The 26,410-nt window shown below is 39.1% G+C and overlaps 1 protein-coding gene across 1 annotated transcript in view; it reads right to left on the reverse strand.

Moving 5' to 3' along the window:
* The window catches only part of ESR1 (estrogen receptor 1), a 274,532-nt gene that overhangs the window by 182,382 nt on the left and 65,740 nt on the right, over nt 1-26,410 (reverse strand). Inside the window, exon 3 of the mRNA XM_047103088.1 lies at nt 19,653-19,769. Coding sequence (XP_046959044.1) covers nt 19,653-19,769 — 117 coding nt within the window. The remainder of the gene's footprint in view (nt 1-19,652; nt 19,770-26,410) is intronic.

Raw genomic sequence — 26,410 nt, forward strand, 5'->3', positions numbered from 1 at the left:
ATCCAGACTCCGTTGGCCCTCTTCCTTGGTCCCATAACTAGTTTCAAGTTGGAGAATTCCTAAATTATGACAAAATTCACTAAAATTCCCACACCTCTTTGCCCCACAGCAAATGGCTAGCACATACCCCAGGGAATCTGTGCCAATGTGATGAGGCTTTTGCTTTGAGTTTCAGTGCCCTATATGGAATAGAACCCATGACCTTGGTGTCATTAGCACCAAGCTCTCACAGGCTGAGCTAACACTCTTCTAAGTTTCAAGAGAAGTTTAAGGTCACAGAGATTGGATTGCCCTTTTCCATTTTATTCTCTGAAGATAAGGTGAATTACCTTGATTGCAGAAGTTGCCCAAATAAAAATATTTCAACTTGGTGATTTTTTGGAACAGTGTGTACTCTGAGTAGATGTGGGGCAAGCAATCAGAATAAGCTACCAGGTATCAGTTACAAAATCCCTCTGAAGAGAGGCCTGATGACAGTGGGGTGTCTTGCTGAGAAAAAAAATTACTTTAAACATAAAACCATCCAACTCTTCACCAGTCATTGCCTTAAGAAAACACATTCACATAAAAGAATGGGGCATAAGTCATTGTTTCAAAACAATTTTTTTCTCGATTGTTCAGAAAGCTTTCATTGTTCGTGAAAGCTCTTTGTTCCTCACTTAGCTTTGTCCCACTTGCCTTCAAGAGGGATTGAAAACATGCTGATAAGGAATGGAGGAGTTAATTTATTTGTCCACAGCTTCATGAAGTATCTCCACTAGTCATTGTTGCTTTAGTTTTAAGCAAGGAGGGGGCAAGGTATGCAGTTAGTGGCTTTCATGTGTCCTTGCCATTTGCAATGACAGCTGCCTTCCATCGTCAAAAACACAAATATGACCAACAAGCATCTTATTAATACCCCAAACACCAGAGATTTGATACTCATATATCAACATTATGGTGATGAGTTGAATGAACTCGTTCCATGGTATTTCTGAGCTCACCTAAAATATAATTAAGTACCAAATGAGGAAGAAGATATTTACAGTTGTGAAATTTATCAGCTAGATACAATAATAAGAATGTACACAGTTGTTACAGCAAGATAGCTGGTCAATCTCACTCCCAAAAGAGCAGAAGAGACATAAAAAGAAAAAGAATTACCATGAATAAAATTTCTTAAAAATGAAAAAAAATGGAGAGATGTTTTCCCACTAAATCTACATAAGAATATCAAAGCTTTTTTTATTTTATTCATAAATAATTCATGCACACTGTTGAAAATACAAAATATGCAGAGAAATAAAAAGTGGAAAATAAAAACCATACATAATTCCCTTACCTAGGACTAACTGTTGCTACCCCTTTCTTGTCTATCCTTCCAGAATCATTTATGCATTCATTTATTCACTATTTTCTTTATTGCTCAGTACAAACCTATATAAATTAAAAGGCTTAAATACTATTTGTAATTTACTTTCCTCATTTTGGCAACATACATCAAAAGTGTATACATCTTGACTCAGCAATTCAAGTTCTAGAAATGAATCCTAAATAAATAATTACTGTGGTGTCCCAAGATTTAACAAGAAAGCTGTTCATAGTCTTGTTTAAAATCATGACAGTTAGGGGTGCCTGGGTGGCTCGGTTGGTTAAGCGTCTGACTCTTGATTTCAGCTCAGGTCATGATCTCATGGTTTGTGAGATCGAGCCCCATGTTGGGCTCTGTGCTGACAGTGCAGAGCCTGCTTAGGATTCTCTCTCCCTCTTTCTCTGCCCCTCCCCAGCACTAAATAAATAAATAAATACATCAAATAAATAAATAAATAAACAAACATTTTTTTTAAAATCTTGAAAGTTAGGTGCTTGCTTCAGCAGCACATATACTAAAATAGGAAAGAAAATCATGAAAGTTAGAAGCAATATAAATACCAATAATTTAAAAAAATAGTTAAATAAAGTATGCTATGTCTATACCAGAATAGTAATACAGCCACCCTAAAAATCTCGTTTTGAAGAATATTGAATAGCATGCGAATACATTGAAACAAATAGGCAATATAACCCCAAATTTATAATTTTTTAAGAAATATATGACATATCTGAAATAAGATAATAGAATTTTTTAAAAGGTATGTCTTAAAACTATCAATAAAATGAGATACGTAGGAATATTTTTTTTTACTATGGAAGGGCTTTTGGAGGAAATTTTACAATATTACTGAAGGCCATTTAAAAAACCCAAAATTAATAGCTTTATAATGTCAATGGCTGGGAAGACTAAATATCACAAAGATGTCAATAGTCCCTAAATTAATTTATAAATTCAATGCAATTTCATTAAAAGTTAATTTAAAAATTCCACTGGAAGCAAAAATAGCCATGAATAGCCAAAATAATTTTGAAGAAGAACAAAGTCCTTTCTAAGAAGGATTATAAAGTCAAAGTAATTACTAAGTTATGGAAATTGAAACTGGTTTTAGTGAAGGCATAAACAAATAGAGGGGAAAAAAACAGCAAAGAGAGCTCAGAATCAGATTCTCATACACAGGAACTTCATAGATAATGGAGATACTTTATAGATCAATGAGAAAAGAATATTATTTAATTAATAGCTCTGAAATAATCTGGTTATCCAGATGGAAAAAAAATTTATATCCCTACCTCATATCATAAACAAAATTCTGTTTCAGCTGGAATAAGTAACAAAATGTGACAAAAATACTTGAATAGTTTTAAAACAGAACATAGATAAATAACTGTATAGTGTTCAGACAGGGAAGGATTTATTAAACAGAATTCAAAGCACAAACTATAAAGAAACAGTATGATAAATTTCATACCTTAAAAATTAAAATTAAAATTCTATGAAATAGATGACACAATAAACAAAACAAAGACAAGCTACATACTAGGTGAAAACATTTGCAAGACACAAAATAAATAAAAAATTAGAATCCAGAATATACAAAGAACTCTGAAGAATCGATAAGAAAAGACAACCCAGTGTTTCTGTACATTTTCCTTGCTGGCGTTTTGTTGCTATTGTATTTGGACATTAAAATTCAGAGCTGTTTATAGGTGTCAATTTAAGGGACTTTTTTTTTAAATCTAGTTCATTATTTTTAACACTTGCCTAATCCAGTTTCACTTAATTTTAAAAATATTTATGAGTCCTAAATAAAATTCACTTTCAATTTATTTTTAATGGTTTTTTAATGATTTTTAATGATTTTTTAAAAGATTTTTAATGATAATTTTTAAAAATTATGTATTTTTTATTTCCTTTACTGGATTTTCAACTGTTTCTTTCTTAAATCATTATTAATCTTAACTGATACAGTTTCTTAAAAAACAGCCATCTTAAACAAAATGTGCTTCAATTTCCTCACCTGACTAAGTGAATTCTGTCATTCAAGGGCAGGATACAGAGTTCATTGTTTGGGTTTCTTCTCAAACTGTTTCACCATCTGTGTAAACAGCTTTTTAAATGTCTTATAGGTCTCAATCTCCTATAATTCTTTTAAAAATGGCATCTAATGTAATCATTTATTTTACCTTCTAACATCAACTTGTTAATTAATCTGTTACCCTTTAAAATGTCTTACATCTGTCTTCCACCATCTTTTCAGATGTGTGTGTGGGACCTAACAGCGAAGCATGATTTAAATTTTCACAAAATCTTTAGTCATTCAATTTTACACTGTATAAGTCTTCAGCTAATATCTTTCTGCTTTCATATAGAAAAGTTAGCCTGCCTATAAGCTACGCTCGTGGTGCTCAGGAATCTTTCTTGATTTCTGTATTTCTTCTTTAAATCCCTAGATGCCTCAGATATGGAGAAGTAAACTCATGGAACAGTTTCACATCTTGCCTCGAACACAAAAGTTTCTCTGTCTTTTTTTTTTTTTTTGATGGGACAGCAGTCTGGTTTTGAGGATTATGCCCCAAACCAAGTCTTTAGTTACAAGGAATATTTTATTTAATACGCCTTGATGTCTTTTCCTATATCATCCAATTATTTGAAGTTCAAACCTGTTTTTTCCTATCATTAGGTCCACCTGTTCTGCCTGAATTATCAGCAGCTCTTTGTGTGGCTCAGTTATGCGCACCCACTTTGCATTTCACGTCCTCCTCCGGTCTTATTGCTTCTAGCATCCCGAGCACATTCTGAGCACAGTTCCCTTGTTAGTCCTTACTTCCTTTGTTCCCCTTCTGTCTTTCAAAGTAGCATCATTTCATCCACCGCCCCTCCAGATGCTGTCTCATGGCTGTGCCCTAGGTGGCTTTCCTCCAACCAACTCTGCCTTTTCCTATTTCAGCATTCATTAATTGGACCCGAGTGCTTTGTTGGGGTATTTTCTTTTTTATTTTTTTTTTTTTAAATTTTTTTTTCAATGTTTTTTTTATTTATTTTTGGGACAGAGAGAGACAGAGCATGAACGGGAGAGGGGCAGAGAGAGAGGGAGACACAGAATCGGAAACAGGCTCCAGGCTCCGAGCCATCAGCCCAGAGCCCGACGCGGGGCTCGAACCCACGGACCGCGAGATCGTGACCTGGCTGAAGTCGGACGCTTAACCGACTGCGCCACCCAGGCGCCCCTGTATTTTCTTTTTTAAATATTCTCAGTATTTTTAAAATTTATCTTGCTAGGGTTTGTTCTGCTATTTGTTTTGTGTACTTTTGTTCTCTGTCCTTGTATCAGACATTTCCTTATGACTATATAACAGATATGGATGGGAATTTTTTCTGACCCATTACCACTGCTACAAGCCAGAAAGCCACATTTCCTTGGGGGTAAAAAAAAAAAAAAAAATTCTATGTGAAGTGAATCAATTCCACATGTACAACATTTAATTTGGGGAAGGACCCCACTGAATACCTGGGGAACCGCGGCATTGGAGCAAATATGGTTATTCCAAAATCAGTTATTAAAAATTATTGAAACTATTTTTTTAAAAAAACTTTCATGTAATGAATTAAAACCATATTGAGAGAGGGAGAATCAAAATGTGTGTGAATACACTAGAAAAAATTGAGCTAATATCTGCTTGCAAGAAATAGTATCTGGAAAATGCATGATGGAACAGCCACACCGCAACTAATATTTTATAGGAAACCCCACATACAGCATAACAGGCATATTTTTGAATCCTCTACAAAACAATATAATAAACATAAGAATTAGGCTAAAAGGGAAAGACAGAAGTTGACATTCAATAATAAAGATGCTCCACCTAGAACTTCTCAAAACAAATACCTATAAAGAGTTTCAGCCATCAACAAACCAGTTTAGTTTTTCTGTGGTTCTGAATATTATTAATGTAATTCAATGATATGGAAATTTTATTTTAACTTAATAGTTCTGGAAATGGATTTTTTATTCTCTTAAAATGAGCTTTTTTTTGGTGCGTCCAGGTGGCTCAGTCGGTTAAGTGTCCGACTCTTGGTTTCAGCTGAGGTCATGATCTTGTGATTTCCTGGGTTCAAGCCCCACATCAGGCCCTGTGCTGGCAGCGTGGAACCTGCTTGGGATTCTCTCTCCCTCTCTCTCTGCCCCTCCCTCAATTGGGCTGTCTCTGTCTCTCTCAAAATAAATAAACCAAAAAAAAGAGCTTTTCTTTGACTACATGTATAATTTTATTTATTCTTTATGATAGTTGTATTACTTGGTGTTATTACTTTTCATGTTCAAAACTGCATAATAAGTTTTCCACCAGTCTATGCATACGCAAGAAGAGAGGGGGATGAGAGAGAGAGAGAGAGAGAGAGAGAGAGGTAATTATAGTAGTGGTGTGAATTTAGTCATGCTTATATGATCTGAAGAACAGACTTAGTCCAAGGGAATTGTTCAGCTAAACCCTAAAATAAGCCACCTCTTCTCCTTTTTTTCTGTCATCATCAAACTCACCATCAGTAACAAATATTCACAAAAACATCACTGTGCAGAGAATAAAACAAGCAAATGACTGTCCTGATAGAAATTAAAAATCTCATTGGAAAGATAGGAGATAAACATATTTTTAAAATACAATGCCAAGTTGTTAGCTTGGCTCAACTACTGGAATTCAGAAGGTGCAGCAAGTGTTCAGTAAATAAAGATAGATTATATGCAGCACCAGGCAGTTGGCTGGATGCTGGTGGAATAGCACAAAGGTCCGGAAAATGACTGGCAGGGCACTCTGCCAGTCAAGAGGCCAGGCAGCAGAGAAGACTTGGTGACAACGTTGACCCTAGAGCTAGGTGGTTGGCATCTCTATGGGTAAGTAAAGCAAAGTCTGTGCACCATCAACTCTACCAATGAGAGAAAATGAGCAGTCAGATAAATAAGCTAGAAGTCAAAAATCAAAGCTTCTGTGTAGATGGGGTCATGTCAAAGCTGAGAAATGGAGGTGAGGCAGAGGACAGATGTTGCAGTGTATGCTAACATCAACAGAGCTGAGGTCAAGCAGGAGTCAAGTGCCAAGACGGTGGAAACTGCCCTCTTGCAGTTGGAATTGACTCCACGCCAATGTGTCCGTCTTGTCTTCAGGCTGTCAGGGATCAAAAAGTTCACTGCCTGGATTAACACAGGGGCTCTAACAGCAGCCCAACTGACCCTCTGATTAGCACAGAGAAAAAATATTATTAAGTATTCAGAGGAAACAGGGGATGATTTCCAAGGAGTCCTAAATGAGTTAAAGAGATGGACTTTAGTAAACAGGAACATTTATTACTAATAAATAAAGTATTAATAACCAACTTGAGATTGAAGGGAGGCATAAAGGGACAAGGTACGTTCTGTGGTCAATGAGCAGCCAAAAGTTTCTTAGGAAACCTGGTTGCTGCAGCCAACAATTTCTTAGGAGAGTAGGAAAGAAGCATGAAAAAATAGGTGAGATTTAGCGGGTGGAGAAGTTTGAATGCCAGGGTAGGCAACAGGCAAATTGTAGATTCCTTAGGGCTAGACACTACATCCTACATATTACTGATTACTTTGAACTACATGCTTAATAACTAAGTTACTTAATAATTCTTGATGGACTGAGATGATGATGATAATCTAGTGGAATTGCATTTTATTTGGACATTAGATTAGGTACATACGGCAAAAATTGTGTGTGTTCTTTATTATCTGTTGTGAGCAACTTTCTGGTTGGATAAAAGCCAAATACAATACTGAAAGCTATACCTTCATTCCTGCACAACCTTATTAGCAATTATTATTATCCTCATTTGACAAAATAAAGGACCTGAGGTTCCGAGGGCTTAAGTATCTTGCTCAAGATCACACATCTCTAGACAGATTTCGAAAGCTGAAGACCAAAATGCTACACCATATATGAATTATAATGCCTAACATCTGCCAATTCATAATTATCAAAAGATAACTTATGCATTCTATTCTCAGAATAGCCTGATGGGGTAGTTGGTGTTTTCACAGAAGCATGTTTTCTATGAGACTGAGACCCACAAAGAAAAAGAAATAAATCTAGGGTGGGCAGGATGTAACTTGGCAATACGACATATTTCCAGGAACATCAGCCAGAACTTGAAAGTAAATACAATGGACCAGCTAGCACACTTGAGCTTGCTCGATTCCTGGGTGCATTAACATCAGTAGGGTCCAAACTGGTGGGTGAGCTAAGACAGCAGGAATTTTTAGGCCCACTCCAATCCTAGGTCTCTTGCGGGGATGTTAATGGTTTCTTTCCACCTTTAGATGAACTGGACTTTGTGGTCAGGGACCACATTTTACCCTTGTGTCTCCAAGACCTTCACATAGTAAATGCTCAGTAAAGGTTATCTGTAAATGATTTAGGCTAAGAAGTTTGGATTGACCTGGCACTTGTTATGTAAAACGTTCTAAATAAAACTGCCTAAAAGTTATTAAAAATAAATGCAATTATAGCCAGTCTTTTAAAGTAAGCTTCTAAAGATATAAACACCTAAGTATAATTGTGTGTGCTTCTCGCCAACTTTTATTTGCTCAAGTCAAGTTTAAACTAAACCGCATGTTGCCTCGAGGTGTAACCAGACTTTTCTTTATACACAACTCCACACTTTACCTTAGGGTCTCTCAGGGCTGGCAAAGATGTCGCAGAAGTCTGACCACAGGTGTGTTGGTTCACACTTACTGAATACGTTTTCAAGCAAACATCACCAGACTACCTTGTGTGATGCTTAATCAGGAACGTCTCAGAAGTCACAATCTAGCCTTTTCCTTTGTCCCATGAGGCAGAAACTAGAAAGTTTCACCGGTTCTTGGGACTCACATCTTAGGCATAACTATTACATCTCTGATAACAGAAAAGAGCGTACTTATATTGAAGACCTATCCCAACAAACTTAGTTCTTGAATTCTTTCATTTATGTCGCTATATAATTGGTAGTGACATCACAGCCACGTTGTATAGTTTGACCATCATGATGGCAGCAACACACAGATTTTTGTGACACTCCCCACTCAGGAGAGATTCTCTTTCTATACTCATTACTGAAGAGAATCGCTCTGGCCATTCCAACAGGTTTTTCCTATCGCTAGCTGCTCTGCAAATTTAGTTTGAAATATGAATATGATGGCTGCTGAGGTCGTTCCTCATATCCAGAAATGCATATACACTATCTTTGCCTTTCGATTCTGACCTCGTCAGTATTAATCTGAACTTAGATTGTACATCATAAAATTTAAGATTTGAAAGATACTTTAGAGACCACTGAGTCCTGAGCTCATTAATTTTTCAAAACGAGAACTGAGTCCAGAAAAATGAAGTGACCTGTCTAAGGGTCCTCAGAAGAACCAGCTCACACACTTGATCCTTAGCCAGGCCTCCTTCTACCTAGCATAGTTGCCCTTTTTTATATAAAAAGGAAAACAAAGAGACTTTGCAACAAATATTGAAATTGTTATTGGAAAATACTGGAAACCTGTGGCCTGAAGGAGAAAATGTCCTTTTTAAAATTGCATTAAATATTAAGCAATAGTAAGTAATTAAATATTAAGTAACTCTTTAAAGAATATCCATCACCATATAAATTTATTACGGTACATTAGCTGTGCAACTAAGCCAAATGTGTTGATTAACGTTCTTGTTGAAAAGTAGTATTTTGTGTCCACAGCAATCATTCCTAAGTCATAATTGTGGTCTATCTGATGTTAATATTTTACTTTTGCATGTGTGTATCTTTCACAATGATCTAAATAGCTATAGTTCAGCAAGGCAGTGAGGTGCAATGAAAAGAGCACTGAACTAGGAGTCATGAGTCTTGACCTCTTGTCTGAGCAGTTAACTAGCTGCGTGAGTTGGATATGAACAATAAGCTGAAAACCAAGGAAAAACAAACAGGCTGGGGCTAGGTGACTTTAGTTCTTCTCAGCTCTAAGCACCATTCATTATCCTCATCACCATCACTGAAACTAAAAGTAAACACATGAAAATTCGTGAAGTCTTTGCTTTATAGAATTTAAGAGCAGCAATTCATTCATACAATTTGCTGTCCCCCAAATTCTACGTTTTATAAGTTCTATCCTCAAGAAAGGCTCTCTACATCATTCCAAGGCCAATTTACTTTTGCAAGAGCAAGTTATAGGAACAAGAGAGAGCCGTCCTGAAATTTCTGCCTGGCCTCAAAAGCCTGTCAGCATTCCCTCTAACTTTCCAGGTCATTCTTAGAAAAGTAAATAAAGATCCCTCTTGCCATCCTGTAAGAACTAAACTGACCTCTAAATAAGCAACCAAATTACTTCAGGATAAAAAAAATTAAAATTGCATTCTAACTATAACTTAAATAAAAATGAAATAGGATTGTCGATGAAGTCTTTGGTCGATTTTATGCAGGAAACTCCTACCGAAATATTAAATAGCCTTACCTTTAACCGCTTTTTAAACCACATTCGTGAGCAGTTGTCGCATTCACGTGCAGACCCTAAACCCACATCTGAATAAATTAGTGAAATCTAGCCTATCTGAAACGAGCCCATATACTTCCAGGAGTACTGGCTCACATCTGCTTCGGGGTTTTTCTCCCTCATGGTGTCCACTCGTCCTATATCTAAGGGAGGCATGAAAATGGAATACCTGTTGTTTGCAGTGCTCCAACATAAGCTGTCAGGAATGTGACATGCAGGATTCCCACACTGAGTGAGGAAGGGGAAATAAACCCAGTGGTCACCCCCCGCCCCCGCCACGTCTGAGGTTTTAGGACGCTATAATTATTTTTCAGTCCAAAATCTGAAAAGGTCATATTTCTGGTTGTGATGAATTACAAACATGGCCCTAATTTTTCAACCCCTGCAAGCCTTAGGGACTCAGCCATTTGACTTGTTTTGGCCTATTGGGTATCACAGATAATGCAAGCAAAGGCTTGAAACAGGCTTGTGATGTGGGGATGTTCTCCTTTGGGCCTCTGTCATCACCATGAGGATATGCCTGCACGAGCCTGCCCGGGGAGGAGAGACATGCCAAGCAAAACTGAGTTCATCCCAGCCACTGGAGCCAAAAGAGCCAGACATATGAGTGCGCCCAGCAGTTGCCCAGTGGACCTCCCTGCCATGTAATAGATGTTTGTTGTGTTTGCCATTGAGATTTTGAGGCGAGGTTCTGTGATACAGTAGAAGCTAACTACTATACTGCAGGTTTTAGGTTCCCAGCAGATAGTTTCCCTTAATTAAAAAAAAACAAAAACAAAAAAAACCCCTCCATCTTTCAATCTATTCAGAGTTCTAACAGTGATCATGTACTTTCAGTTCATTCATTCATTCTAGTAATTCATGCATACGCTACAGCTATTTATTGGCTGCCTATTATATGCAGTCACTGATCGATGTGCTTGTAATATATCAGTAGACCAAATACACCAATGTGTTTTATTTGTTCGTAAACACCCATCTGGAGCTTACTTTCTAGTAAGAGAGACAGACATCAAACAATAAACATAATCTAAAATTAATCTTATGGTATATTACAAGGTGGAAATACAATGGAAAAACAAAGGAGTGGAGTAGGCTGGGGGGCGTAGGGAGGTAAGACTACTGCAGAATGTGTGGGCAAGTAAACTGTTCTACTAAACAGAACGGTCAGGGCATGCCTCACTGACAAAATGATAATGGAGCAAAGAACTGGAGGGAGGTGAAGGAGTTCTGCACACAGGTCTCCAGGGGAATGGCATTCCAGGGAAAGGGAAGAGTCAGAGTAAATGGTCCAAAAAAGAGTGTGTCTGGTGTTAAGGGTGCCCCCAGAGCTCAAGTAGAATGAGCAAGAGACACGGTGACAGGAACAGAGGTGAAAGAGGCAAACATAGGGAGGAAGTAGATGACAAGGGACTTCAGGCCACTGTAATGACATTGGCTGAGTGAACACAAACCCGTGCAAGGTTTTGAGAAGGGAAGTGGTCTGATTTGATTTCCACTTTTAATGTGTCTGCAGGGGGAACAGACCATAGGGAAGCAAGGGAAAAAGCAGGTAGTGCTTCAGCAATAAAGTAGGAGAAAGACGATGGTGGTTTAGACCAGCATGACAACAATAAAAGTGGTGAGAAGTGGTCAGATTCTGAGAGTATCTGAAGGAAAAGCCACCGTAGCTTCCTGAATGTGAGGTACGAGGAAAAGAGTCAAGGATGACCCAAATGTTTTGGCATAAGCCATTCAAAAGATGAAGTTATTAGCTAAGACGGGAAAGATTGAAGATAAAGCATATTCGAGGGAATATATAGGGGATTCGAGTTTGACCAAATGGAGTTGGGAGATGTTTATCAGATACCCAAATGAGGAAGTCACACGAGCAGTTGCATTTAGGGTTGGAAGTATAAATTTAGGAGTCGTCAGCATATAAATGGTATTTTTTTTCTTTTTTTAAACTGTACTTAAATCCAAGTCAGTTAACATCTAGTGTAATAATGGTTTCAGGAGTAGAATTCAGTAATTCATCACTGACATATAATACTCAGTGCTCATCCCAACAAGTGCCCTCCTTAAAGCCCTGGGACTAGACGATACCAAAAAGGAGTTGAGACAGAGAACAGAAGAGGTCCCTGGACTAAATAAACCCTGGGCCACTCCAATATTAAGAGGTCAGAAAAGATGATGAGAAACACACAAAGACCTATAAATGAGTGACCACTGGGGAAGGAAGAAAACTAAAAGAGTATATGGTTCTGGAAGCCAAGTAAAGAAAGTAGATTAAGGAGGAGAGGATTATCTACTGTGTCAAAAGCTGCTAACTCGTCAAGATGAGTACTGAGAACTGTGTGTTGGATCTAGAAACGTGAAAGTCGTTGGTAACCCTGACAAAAGCAGTCTGGGTTGGTGTAGTCAGTAGGGCATCCATCTTCAAAGTGAGCTGATCCCATCATACTCTGCCAAATCTGTAAGGAAGCTGTTCTGTCTCCATCAAGAGACCTGAAGGCAGCATGGTTCTTACAGGCGTGGCAGTGCTGGGCTACCTGCCATCAGATTTCACCCAACTGAACTAAATAGCCACAGATGCTGACCTGTCTCCACCCCTATTAGGCAGCTGAGAGCACAATGTATCAGGACATCGCTTCATTGTTACCAGTGTTTGGATAGAACGACTTGTCATCTCATTTTCCCCATTCATGCTAAACTAATGGATTCCAATGTTGTCATTACCCACCTCCTCTTTTCTCTAAATTCAGAGTTAGTCCCGACACACTCCACATCCCCTACTACTGCCATTGCTTCCACCACTGCTAGAGCAGAAAGAGGCAGCTATTCATAAGTTAGCTATGAACTTGGCAGGCCCAATGACCTTAGCTCCCCAGGTCAACAGATCACTGAAGTCTTAGTATCACCATGTTCTCTAGAAGAATAGAACAAGGTGGGTTCTTTTCTCTGGATTTCTTCTGTCTGGAGTATGTGTACGTGTTTGCGTACCTTAACTTAGTGATATGCCACCCATAGTTTTAGTCAATTATTTTTCATGTTAAATGTGAGTGGCAGCATGGAGTACTTACTATAAACAGGTGTGCTGGAAAAAAGAAAGAACTCTGAATCTAGAATTCTAGGCTCAATTCTTCTGCTAGGTAGTTCCGAGACTTTGATCAAGTCACTTAATCTTTCTAGCCTCAGGTTTCTTACCTAGAAGATGAAGGAGTTAGATTAGATCCATGGTTTGCAAACTGTGTTTTTTCGCGCCCTGGGGTTCCTAGAAGGTCTCTCAGGAACACCAAACTGAGGGAAGAGAGTCTATGCCAAATCAGCTTTCATCTGTCTTATAGACTGATGTCTGTAAGTCTTATAGACTTCTACGGCTGGTAGAAGCATTTGATTGCTTTAAATGTTGCAAAGCACTGAATTTGTCATCTTTAAGGTCCTATATAGATTCAAGGACTTAATTCAGTATATTGCTTTGTCTGTAAATGAAAAATGATCATATGGGGGAAATCTTGAATAAATTAAACATCATGATATGCCTTAGTAAAATAATATTTTAATAGCATAAAGATAAAGGTACTTAAAACATAAATATATAGGTGCTTAAATATGTATCCGTTGCTTAAAACGTGCAGAATCTCTTTGGTCAAGAGCAGCTAGCTTTTCTTTAACATTTTGCTTAAATCAGACCCTAAACAGGAAGCCCTAACCCTGCCTTCTGTAAAATCCTCAATTCACATGCAGTTACAATTCTCACAAGAATTACTGGACAATCCCAAGAAAGAACCTCACGTTTACATTCTCAATTCATTGATTTGGTTCTACCATCATTCATATTAATAATCAGTCAATTACTCTTGGTAAAAGATAGCCAATGTAGGATTAAGGGAAACCTAATTTCCTGGAGTGGGAGCTTATCCCTTCAAGACAACGAATTATAGTAACTCATGATGAGAAATATTAACCTGAGGCAACAAGGAAATATTTTATTTTCCAATTCTTCATTGGGCTTTTGAGTTATTTTGGACATATAACAGGTATCTCCCCATCTATATTATTAGTATCTTTTCACTTCTAAATTGTAACAACTTATTTAATTTATTTATTGTCTTGGAATAGTTCTCAAAATCAAACTATAACATTTTATCAAAATAAAGACTAGTCAATATTACTTTATTTCAAATTTCTTCTTTTTTTTAAGTACAGCTGACACACAATGTTACATTAATTTCAGGTGCACAACAAAGTGATGTGACAAGTTTGTACATTATGCTACACTCACCACAAATATACCTACCATCTGTCACCATACATCGGTATTAAAATATCACTGACTCTATTCCCTATGCTGTGCCTTTTATTCCGTGACCTATTCATTCCATAACCGAAAGCCTGTATCTCCCACTCCCCTTCAACCAGAATCGGCAGTGCATGTCTACCAATTAATTTCCTCCATCAATTAATTTCTGTGTGCCAATTTCCTCTTTTCCTTTTTCAATGTGGAAAATGAAAACCGTGCCACCAACACATTTTGAGTCTATTGTGAGAAAAGAATTTTAACGGGTTTGTGTAATAAATCTCTGACATCACCAAAGGAAAAACACAACAAATCTCACTCCACATGAAGCTCTATCCAATGTGTGACTCCAAAACGAAAAAAAAAAAAGAAAAGGCAGATGTGGCTGAGCCAGGTTTTTATTCCCCGCAAAGGAATTAGATATTCATTTCCCATGACAAGTGATGAAACTGCCATTCTCTTTTTTCCAACAACAACAAAAGAGAGAGAGAGAGAGAGAGAGAGAGGAAGAAAGAAAAAAGAAAAGATAATAGCTAACACTTGTGTGGTACTTTAAATTTATAAAGTACTTTCATATGTTATGAATTGCAATTTTTGTAACAAACTTGTTAAGTAGAAATTATTTTTATTTTACATCTGAGGATAATGAAGCTCATCAAAGTGACTATACCAGGATTGCTCAGCAAGTCTGAAGAGCAGCAGGACTTAGACCAGGAAATCCAACTCTGAAGCCTCCCCTCTTTCCACAAAACACACTAGAATAGCAGATTCTTTGATAACAATTGTACCCCTTGGGAGTCAGGTGGTCTGAGTAATATGCTGGGTCGGACTAACCCAGGAGAGGTTGGCTAAAGCTTTGAACTTCCACTGACCATTCTCATCTTCAGCTTCCAACCCAATCTCAACTTGTCTTCTGGCTTTTTTGCCACTTCATATGCAAATGTCCTATTTGTACTGAAAAGACAGGACACTGGTGGAAGGGACTGGGTCTTCCCTTCCCCAGCCCCAACCCCAGTACCTTAGAATTATGTTTGCTGTCTCCATAATAGCTCACGCGTAAGAAACTCTAGTTGTATGTAAGTGATGAATCACTGAATTCTACTCCTGAAACCAATATTGCACTGCATGCTAACTAAAATTTAAATTGAAAAAAAAATTTTTTTAAAGAAGCTCTCAACAAGTAACTGTTTAAGTGAATTGAGTCATCCATCTTGAACACTTATTCTGTGACTTGCTATGTCCTAGCTCAGTAAACAGGACAGAGAGAGAGTCCCTGCCATCATGGAGTTTATGGCCAGTTGTTGAATAGCTAACAATAATAATTACAGTAACTAGAGAAGAGCTATTTGCTATCAAAGTTGAACACCGGGAACTAACCCAGCATGAGGCAACAGGGAAGGCCTCCCTGAAGAAAAGACATTTAATCTGCCTTCTAAGGTTGAAGGGGAGGGGCACAGGTGAGGAGGAAAATGCAACTGAGGCAGAGAGACTAGCATGTGCACAAAGATGGGGAAATGCATCCCCTAAAGCACATCTTAAATCCTGCATCTTGGGACATCTGGGTGGCTCAGTAGGTTAAGCATCCGATTTCAGCTCAGGTCACGGTCTTACAGTTTGTGAGTTCGAACCCCGCATCGGGCTCTGCGCTGACAACTCAGAGCCTGGAGCCTGCTTCAGATTCTGTGTCTCCCTCTCTCTCTCTCTGTCCCTCCCCCACTTGTGCTCTTTCTCTGTCTGTCAAAAGTAAATAAATAAACATTTTAAAAAATTTTTTCAATCCTGCACGTTACTGAACTACCTTGGCTCAGAACCAAATCTAATAATGATGTCAGGATTTTCAGGGTAAAGTAGGCATCGTAAGGAATTCAAATAATTTCCTCATGTAGATAAATCATGTACTCTTTCAGATCTTTAGAACATTTCAGTAAATTTTTTCAGTCTTGCTAAAAAAAATACGGGGTAGGTGTAGGGTTCTCTCTCTTTTATCTGAAACTAATTATTTTATGTCATATGTAGAAATTCAATATTCTAATTGGTGTCAAGTCTGGTTAAGAAGCTGGATTCTTAGGAAACCAGTAGGAAATGTTGTAAAGATTTATTTAGTCACAGCTGTTTTTACAAGTAATTTCAAATTTTATAGTTATAATTGTACTTCCAGTTGTAAATTAAGTCTTCACTAGGATTTGGGGAGTTGTTATACAAGGTGTCATGAGGTTATGTGTGTGGTATTCCATGTTGTGGAAAATACAATAAATTACATTGCTATAAAGGTAAACACTTTACACATATAATTAAAGTGGAATGTTTGCACAGCCTATAATTTTACAACTTTAAAGCTTGGCATAAAACTTACATATGTATACAAACTGCCAGAAAGACACATGTTTTTATTATATGTAGACAGATACTGAATAACCACTGAGAAATCCCTCTGCGATATTAAGTACTGAGTTTTGTTTCCTGTCCCCCCCTCAAGTTTATGTTGAAGCCCCAACCCCAGTACCTTAGAATGTGACGTATTTGGACACAGAGGCTTTAAAGAGATAATAAAGATTAAATAGGGTCATATAGATAGGTCTAATCCAATAGGCTGGTGTCCTTATAAGAAGAAGGGAAAACACCAGGGACGTGTGAATACAGAGAAAAGGCCATGAGAGGACACAGTGGGAAGGTGGCCATCTTCAAGCCAAGGAGAAAACCCTCAGATGAGACTAAACCTCTGACACCCTCACCCTGGCCTTCCCAGCCTCCAGAACTGTGAGAAAATACATTTCTGTTGTTTAAGCCATCAGGTCTATAGTATTTTGATAGAGCAGCTGTTACAGATCAGATATAAATAATATCATATATATAAATAACATATATATTTAAAATGACATATATTTATAAATATATATTATTTCCCACCAAAATTCATATGTTGAAGTCACAACCTGCAATGCGACTGTATTTGAAATAAGGCCTTTATGGAAGTACTCAAAGATTAAATAAGGCCATAAAGGTGGGGTCCTAACCCAGTAGGACGGACACCCTTATAAGAAGAGAGACAATACCACAGAATGCTTCCCCCATGTCTGTGCCCACAGAGAAAAGGACGCAGTGAGAAGGCAACTATCAGAAAGCCTGGGAGAGAGGTCTTATCAGAAACTGAATTTTCCAGCACCTTCTTCTTGGACTTTTAGCCTCCAGAATTGTGAGAAAATTAATTTTGTTGTTTAAACCGCCCCCGCACCCTCCCACCCCCTGGCTATAGACTTTGTTAAGGCAGGCCAACCAAACTAATACAGCAGCAAACTAACACAGATACAGATTTCGGTCATAAATACACACGTATGAGTATATGCATGTACATGCAGACTAGCGAGGTGCGGTCAGATTATCTAGAGTTGGATCTGACGACGGTGGGAAGACTTTTATTATGTCTTTGCATATTAAGATTTTTGTCAGACTACAAATGAGTATACATAATTTATGTTTATGCAGCCAGACCGTATCTGGATATAAATTAGGAAAGACAGAATTGTTTTTATGAAGTGGGGTCAATGCATGGGTACTCTCAAGGGAAAACATGCTTTGGAAATATTCACAAATTGATTACTGCAGCTTTCAGAGAGAAAGGAAGAGGCTGGGCTTAATCTACCTGACGTTGTCAAGAAAGCACATTAAATTTGGACTCTACTGGTTCAAATTAAACTTTTTACATGTAGATGTTATATTCCTGTCACTTATCAAGTTACCTTAAGAAGCTTTTTATTAAGCCTGACTAATTCTCTAATGGTACAAAGAAAGATGAGTTCCTTAAATATTTAATCCATTTGTGACTCAAAGTGTCACTTTCAGAATGTGGCTGTTAAATTCTTAGAATTAATTACCCTTTGAATTAAAACTGCTTTGTCAGACATTCAAGACATATAGTCACAGCTCATACAATGCATAAATTCAACATTTCATCTGTTCATCAAGAGACTTTATTCCAAATGCTGTATTTAAAATCCCAACCTGGCAGTCTTGTTTGTGACCATGGAACTCAGGAATCTTCGATGGTAAGATTCCTACCCACCAAGTTCTTGGTCTTTCTCCTGCTTCCTCCTTCATCCAAGTGTTAATGAGCTAAAGGTTAGCCACCCTCTATCTGCACAATCTCTATTCTTTTTCACTGTATCTCTGTTCTCCTTAACCCATCCCGAATCTCGTCTCCTTCAGAAAGCTTTTCCCCTATGACAGCAGGCAACCACATCATAGGCCCCTCTCCCCCTTTGTATCCTCCTAAAACACTGAATACGCCATGACTTTAATTACGCATTTTTTATCTGTTCTCTCTCAGTACCTTGAAGGCTACCCGAGACTAGCATCTGTGTTCCTCAAGGCTGGATCCCCAAGAAGACAAGATCAATCAGGCAACCACATCAATGGAGCACCTTATACCCCCAAAACCAGACACTGGATTCCCATAAAACAAAACTGGAAGACTGGATACAAGAGGGGACAGAAAACCACAAATACACACACACACACACACACACACACACACACACACACAGCCATTGCCACAAAGACACAAGCACACAGGCACAAATCCTGAGTGCCACATGATTTGTTAGCGCTCAGGATTCATTCCTGAGGTGCTGCTCCCAGTACCATGCCAGGTGCTAAGGTTATAGCAGTTGCTGGTTGAGTCCATTTCTGAAGGAGAAAGCTATCTTTTGATTGAAACTTAAATTCCCTGAGGGATGTTGAGAGATTGGAAGATTATACATTAGCTATTTAGCTTTCACATTGACAAGTCTCAGTTTAGGGAAGACCTATTCTCAGACACCGTTTTCTAACGTTAGCAATATAAACAATCACTGGAAAATACTTCGAGCATAATTCCCTGAGCAGGCTTCCTTTCCTTCCACCACCACCTCCCACACCCTTCTGACTTAAAATATAAGTATTTACACGTAAAATGTAAAACACAAAATGGCATTTTAGAATCTCCAGTTCCAGTCAGTTTCTATTTTTTTTACAAAAAAAAAAAAAAGCATGTCATAAAAAAGACTTCTGTTGCAATGAAAAATAGAACTAGGAAACAACTAATTAGAAGGGAGAACACTCCACTGCCAGGGTTGTTGGGACAGAAACAGCCAGGGGCGCCTGCGTGACACAGCCAGTTAGGCATCCGACTCTTATCTCGGGGCGGGTCCTGATCTCATGGCTCGTGAGTTCGAGCCCCCCATGGGGACGTGCGCTGATAGCGTGGAGCCTGCTTGGGCTTCTATCTCTCTTTCTTTCTGCTCCTCCCCAGCTTGTGCTCAGTCTCTAAGTAAATAAATACACATTTAAACTTTTTTAAGAAAAGAAGAGAAGAGAAGAGAAGAGAAGAGAGAAGAGAAGAGAAGAGAAGAGAAGAGAAGAGAAGAGAAGAGAAGAGAAGAGAAGAGAAGAGAAGAGAAAACAGCCAGTGCTGGGCGACAGGCATGCACTCCCCCGGCAGGCAAGCACCCTGGCTGGCAAGTACCTACCGCCTTTCATCATGCCTACTTCATAGCACTTCCGGAGCCGGCAGGCCTGACAACTCTTCCTCCTGTTCTTATCGATCGTGCACTGGTTGGTAGCTGGACACATGTAGTCATTATGTCCTAGTAAGAGCAAGAGAACAGAATTCACATTATTTCAGGAAACAGAGCCAGTCAGAATCGACAGAGAAGCTGCCTGTTTTCCTATCACTCACTTGCGTTGCGACTTTGCATGCCATCCTTTTCCTGCCCTTCTCAAAGTGTGGGAAAAAATTCCCCGAGACTTGATTTTTGTCTCAGCCAATCACTTCCGGAGTTCTCTGGGCAAAAGTCACCTTCAGTTCATACAGTTGATATTTGGAGGCACAAGGTTTTATGTACACTCACACACTTTCTCAACAAAGGCTTTTCTTTTTTTGGACTCAGGCCACTAGCTAAAATCGTCAAAATAAAACTGTTGGAACTTTCAGACAGTTTCAAAGTGGCCTTTCTTACGGTATAATTGGAAGAATCTTTAGGTAGGTATTCAAATGCAGCCCGGAACACCTAAATTCCAGTCCAGGGTGCTGAGCTGGGGTGGCGGCCAAGTTCAGTCCTTAAGTTGATAAGTTAGTCCGTCACTTACTGGCTGGAGGACACTGAGTGTATTAGTTAACATCTCCAGGTCTCACTTACCCCTCTCTCGCCTAGAGAAAATGATGGTGCCCACTACGTGGCATTTTTCTAAGAATTAAATGTGAGACTACATGTCAAGGGTTTACCAGTGCCCTGGATGTGGTAAGCACTCAATAAATACTGTTGCTGTTACCGTTTATTAATCCTCTTTCTTTATTAATCCTCTTTCTTTTCCCTCTTGTTGACTAGTCTCCCTATTGCTCAACTGCTTCTCATTCATGTTCATCACGTGTGACTCTGTCCCACAATAAAGGGCTCCCGTGACCTCACATCACTCTCAAACTTCCATCTTACATCCTACCCCTTCTTAGTTCAACTCCTCAGAGACATCTACACACCTGAGGTCTGCTTTGTCCTCACCTCTCCTGCATGGCTCAACCCATGCCGGTTTTCTCCCTTAGCTGTCCCACAAAAGCCGCTTAAATCCTGATATCACCAATGACTCCTATTACTGAAGTCAACAGGTATTTCAGCCCACATCATACTTGACCTATCAGAAGCACCTCACAATTCCTCCCTTCCTCCTGAAGCATGCTTTTCCCTTGGCTTCCATAAAACGAAACATTCCCGTGTCCTTCCTACCCCTCAGGACATGGCTTCCCAGTGTTATTTGCAGATGCACTCCAACCAACATTAAGCTAATCTGCACGGGGCTCAATGTCAGGCCCTTCTTACGACTCCAAATTCTCACAGGAGAATCTATTCCACGGCTACAGCTTCCCTTATCATAAATGCAGATGACTCACAGATTTATACGCAGCCCAACTCTTCTCTGAGTTCTCGGGACATACAGCCAATTGCCCACAAGAAGTTTCTTTGGGGCGCCTGGGTGGCGCAGTCGGTTGAGCGTCCGACTTCAGCCAGGTCGCGATCTCGCGGTCCGTGAGTTCGAGCCCCGCGTCGGGCTCTGGGCTGATGGCTCGGAGCCTGGAGCCTGTTTCCGATTCTGTGTCTCCCTCTCTCTCTGACCCTCCCCCGTTCATGCTCTGTCTCTCTCTGTCCCAAAAATAAAAATAAACGTTGAAAAAAAAAAAAAAAAAGAAGTTTCTGCTCTAAGATTCAGAGGTCACGTCCATGTCTTTATCCCTCAAAAGCAGTCTGGTTTATACTGTGCAGAACATTAAACTCCACAAATTAATAAATATTGCCATGGTTTTATGAAGAAGTCCATGTATAGAAGTCTAAATTCTTACACCTGAATTTAGACTGTGGAGATGACGTGCACTATTTTAAAATGTTTCCCATTCTCAAAGAAAAAAATGAGGAAATATCACACCCTGTAATTCAGATCATCTGTGTCTCCACTTTCCCATTCACTAAAGGCAAGATGCAACATGCAGTGACATATTGTGTGGGTTTTTTGTAAGTTTATTTATTTATATTGAGAGAGAGTGGGGGAGGGGCAGACAGAGAGGGAGAGAGAGAATCCCACGCTATCAGCATGAAGCTGATCCGGGGCTCCAGGAAGCAGGAAATCATGACCTGAGCACAAATGAAAAGTCTAATTAATGCTTAGCCAACTGAGCCACCCAGGCGTCCCTGCAGTGAAATGTTTTAACTACAGAACTCTTTGTTCTTTATTCAATTGAAGGGCCAATCTCAAGTAGAATAGGGTGGGTGGGGCTTTAACAAGAAACGCTGGTCTCATAAAACTTGGTGCTTCATCTTTAGACATACATTATAAAAATTGCTACGTGCACAGGCTTCAGATAAAATTAACATGTACATTCTTCTTTTGTATATAGGAACTAGCAAACTAGACAGAAAAATTGTAAACTGACAACTTTAGTAGGAGACCACACACTGCCTCAAATATCCAGGCACAATTATTGTGTTTAGAATTGCCTTCATTAACCGGGACAAACTGAGGAAATAATAGAACCAGAAATGAAATTTACCTAGACAGATGTTAACTTTAAGCAAAAGGTGCAGATTTCTGATACCTCAAGGAAACTTTCAGTGTTTGGTTTCCTATGATGTTTATGCAGTACACGCTTTAACACCAAAAAAAATGAGGTTACATTTAAGCCTCAGAAGAAAACAGCCAATGATCATTCAAACCAAGAATTAACTTTGATTCACTTTCCTCCCAAAAAGGGTTGTTTTGCAAGCCAGAAGACAGGAGAGCTGAATGGGGTCAGAGGCCAATTGGCTGAATGTTGTATTTGCATTGGTCATCCATTGTAGATGTGTATCTTTATAGAACCAAGTGAAATTCCTGAACTGACATGTTTAACAGATAAAAGACGCTAGATTTGTGCAATTGAATTCATCCCTTAACAAGAAAAGAAGTAGGTGCAGAGCAGAATCTGGTTTGTAATACAAGCCTCTGGGGACAAAATGGATTTTCTCCTGCCCCCAACTACGTTAAAATTTAGAATTGGTAAATTGGCAACATGAAAAAAAAAAAACGAAGAGGTAATATATTTGATATATACAATTAAAACAAACTCTTCTGAACCAAACACCATTAACAACTATTTGCACGTCTTCAACTTACATCAAAGAAGGAAAACCACAAGGTAGTTTTTTGTTCCCTGAGGATAACTTGGTAAAGGTATGTAATTAAAGCAATCGATTTTAGTTTCTTTAAGAAGAAACTTCATTTTACATGTTATTATTTACTCTTATGAAAACAATGCCTATGAAAATCCTATTGTAAGAGAGCTAATTAAAAAAAAAAAAAAAAGACTGAGGACCCTAAAGAGCTCCCTGTACCTGTGACCAGATGAGCCCCAAGGTGCCTTTCCCACAGGCCTGGATGAAGCGCAAAAAGCCAAAGCCAAGATGTTAGGCTCAGGTGAAGTTTTGGAGAAATTATCACTATTTTGTTGCCCATCAAAAAAATAAAGATAAAGCCTTTGCACTAATGTGGGGTCTGAATAGTTGTAAGTGGAGAGAAGCGGAGATGAATGAACCCTAAGCAGAAAGCTAGAGGAGCGAAAGGAGAGTCGTCCAGGAGCAGAAGCCACCAGGCCCACCCATAGCTCCTGGGCCAGCAGATGAGCTCACACACAGCTTTTTCTCACACTTCTCTGGGATTCTTCCTCTCGACTTTCTGTTTTTCCTTTCCTTCTTGTTTTTCTCTCCGTCAGTAGCAGCTGTTTTTGCATCGTTACCACCACATAGAAAGACTCCATTTGCCAGTTACAAAAATAAGCAATGACCCATCGTCAGTGATTCAAAAGAAACATAAAACAGACCAAATTAAAACAAGCAAGTGACGAGGTACTGTTGGTGGATTGTAAACTGGTGCGGCCATTGCAGAAAACAATATGGTGGCTCCTCAAGAAATCACAAATAGAACTACCACATGATCCAGCCGTTCCACTACTGGGCATTTACCCAAAGGAAACGAAATCATTAGAGATATATGTACTACCACGTTCATAGAGGCATTATTATTAATCACCAAGGTATGGAAACAATCTTAAGTGTTCACTGACAGATAAATGAACAAAGAAAATGTGGTCTTTATATAAATATATTGGGGTATTATTCACCCTTAAAAAATAAAGAAATCCCATCATTTGGGACAACGTGGATAAACCTGGAGGGGATTATGTTAAGTGAAATAAGCCATACAGAGAAAGACAAATACTGCATGGTATCACTTGTGTGGAGTCTTGAGAAGAATAAGGTCTGAGGATCTGATGTAGAACATGGTGACTACAGTTGATAACAATGTATTGTTATCAGTGAAATTTGTTCAAAAAGTAGAACTTACATTCTCACTACACACACATACACACACACACACACACACACACACACACACACAAGGTAAATAGGTAATGGATGTGTTAACTCAGTGGAAGGAATCTTTTCACAAGGTATATCAAATCATCACAATGAACACTTTAAATATCTCATAATTTGGTCACTTAGGTTTCAATGAAGCGAAACAAAATAAAATAAAACAAAAAACCCAAGCAGTAGCCTGAGGGGAATTTAACACTGTCTATCTTTCCTTTTGCCACACAGCATATTTTCCCCTCAGCATATTCTGGCAGACATGTCCGACCAAATCTCTTTGCTGAGCTTCCCACCCATACACCTACCTGCCCACGGTCCACGGAGACTTGATTTTCTCACAGTCTCGTCAAAATGAATGTGTCCCAAACACAACCGTCAATCATCTTTCCTCATCAATGTCTTCCTATCTGCCACCACACCACACAGCCTGAGACGTGGTGTTACTCAAGATTCTCTACCCTCCTCCTCACTCACATGCATGCACACACTAATCAGATCGATTATTTTTAAATTCCTTTTCAAAGCAAAAGCAATTTTTCCTGGGCCCACCATCCCTACCCACAGCTCATACCATCTCCAGTCCCCATTATTGCAACAGCCCACTAAGCCACCCCCTGCCTCCCACCTTCCCCTGCCAACCATTGCCCACTGTGTTGCCAGGGGGCTCTTCTAAAATCGTACACTGCCATGGCGCTACCCTGCTTTAATATGCTGGTGCTCCTCAAAGCTCTAAGGATAAAATCAAAATGCCTTAAAACAACTTACCAAGCTGTTCCTGATCAACCTCCTTTCCTGCCTTATCTCTTACCAGTCTCTAAGTTCTAAGCATGTCCTCCCGTTCAACCATGCTCCTTTTGAGCCCCAGGACTTTGCACACACTGTTCCTTCTTGTGGAAACAGACTTTCCCTACTCTTGGCTCAAGTGACTCCCACTAATCTTTCAGGTGTGTCAATCGAGACGTCAATTCCTCTGGGATTCCTTTCTGCCCCTCCAATGATGCCTCGCTTTTATCCTGTCACAGTGCTTACTACATTGGACTTTAGCTGTTTGTCACAATCCCCAGGTCACTTTAAGTGTGACAAGGGATGAACTACACCTATCTCATTTATCACCATTAATCCTGTGCCCAGCACATTCTCAGGCACACAATGGAGCTCAGCAAGTATTTGTTATCTGAACAAAATGAAACGTTGCCAAAGCTCTGTGTTGCCTCCCCCCCACCCAATCCCATCTGGAGCACAGGCCTCCCAAGCGGGGCAGGTTGGAGTTCAATGAAAGAAGTAATGACTGAGAAGTCAATGGTCCCAAATAAAGAGATGGCTGCCACACCTCAGGACCCCAAAACTCAGGTCCACAGGGGCAAGACTTGGTCCTAAGAGAACTCGTTGTAGACATGAGCGTTCCAAAGAATTTTTAATAAAAATCAGTATTGATTTTCAGTAGAAAATGCAGGATTAAAAACATTCAAGGTAATGCCAAGGGGAAAAAAAAAACCAAGCTATGCATTAATCATCTCTGAGTAGTAGAGCGGGCAAGGCAGAGAGAAGATGTAAAAAAGCTTGACGTAGCTTTGCCAAATTCTTAGGGCTAGAGAAGGAGGAATGGGAGGAGAAGGAGGTCAAAGATTCTGGTGGCTTGTGCCAGGATGTCTCAAAAGTTATTCTTAACATTAATCAAAAAAGAGGATCTGATCAGGGAGTGGGGTGGGAAGAAGAGATGTGGAAAAATTTTAAACATGTGATATTTGAGATTTCAGTAGCACACCAACAAGCACAACTACCCAACAAACTATTATAAATGTAGTCCCAAAGCTTGGGAGGCATGTCAAAATGAAGTTGGAGATCCCATGATCCAGAAATTCCATTTCTAGGTATATGCCCAAAAGAACTCAAAGCACAGACTCAAACAGATATTTGCACACCCATGGTCACAGGAGCATTATTCACAACTCAAATGTCCACTGACAGATAAATGGATAAAAAAATAGGGTATATACATACGACGGAATTTTATTCAGTCTTAAAAAGAAATAAAATTTGGATACATGCTACAACACAGATGAACCTTAAAGACATGCTGAGTGAAATAAGCCAGACCCAAAGGACATATATTGTATGATTCCAACTAAATGTAAAGTACCTAGACTAATGAAATTCATAGAGACAGAAACTTGAACAAAAGGTATCAGAAGTTATAGGAAGGGGGAAATGGGGACTTTATTGTGCAATGAGTACAGAGTTTCCACTTGGGATGACGAAAAAGCTCTGGAGATGGACAGTGGTGATAGTTACACAACAATGTGAACAACTAAATACCATTGAACTGTACAACT

This window comes from Lynx rufus, unplaced genomic scaffold, assembly GCF_022079265.1.
Source record: "Lynx rufus isolate CCGP_SWC_20201006 ecotype Redwood Valley unplaced genomic scaffold, mLynRuf1.p SCAF_6, whole genome shotgun sequence".
Taxonomy (NCBI): Eukaryota; Metazoa; Chordata; class Mammalia; order Carnivora; family Felidae; genus Lynx; species Lynx rufus.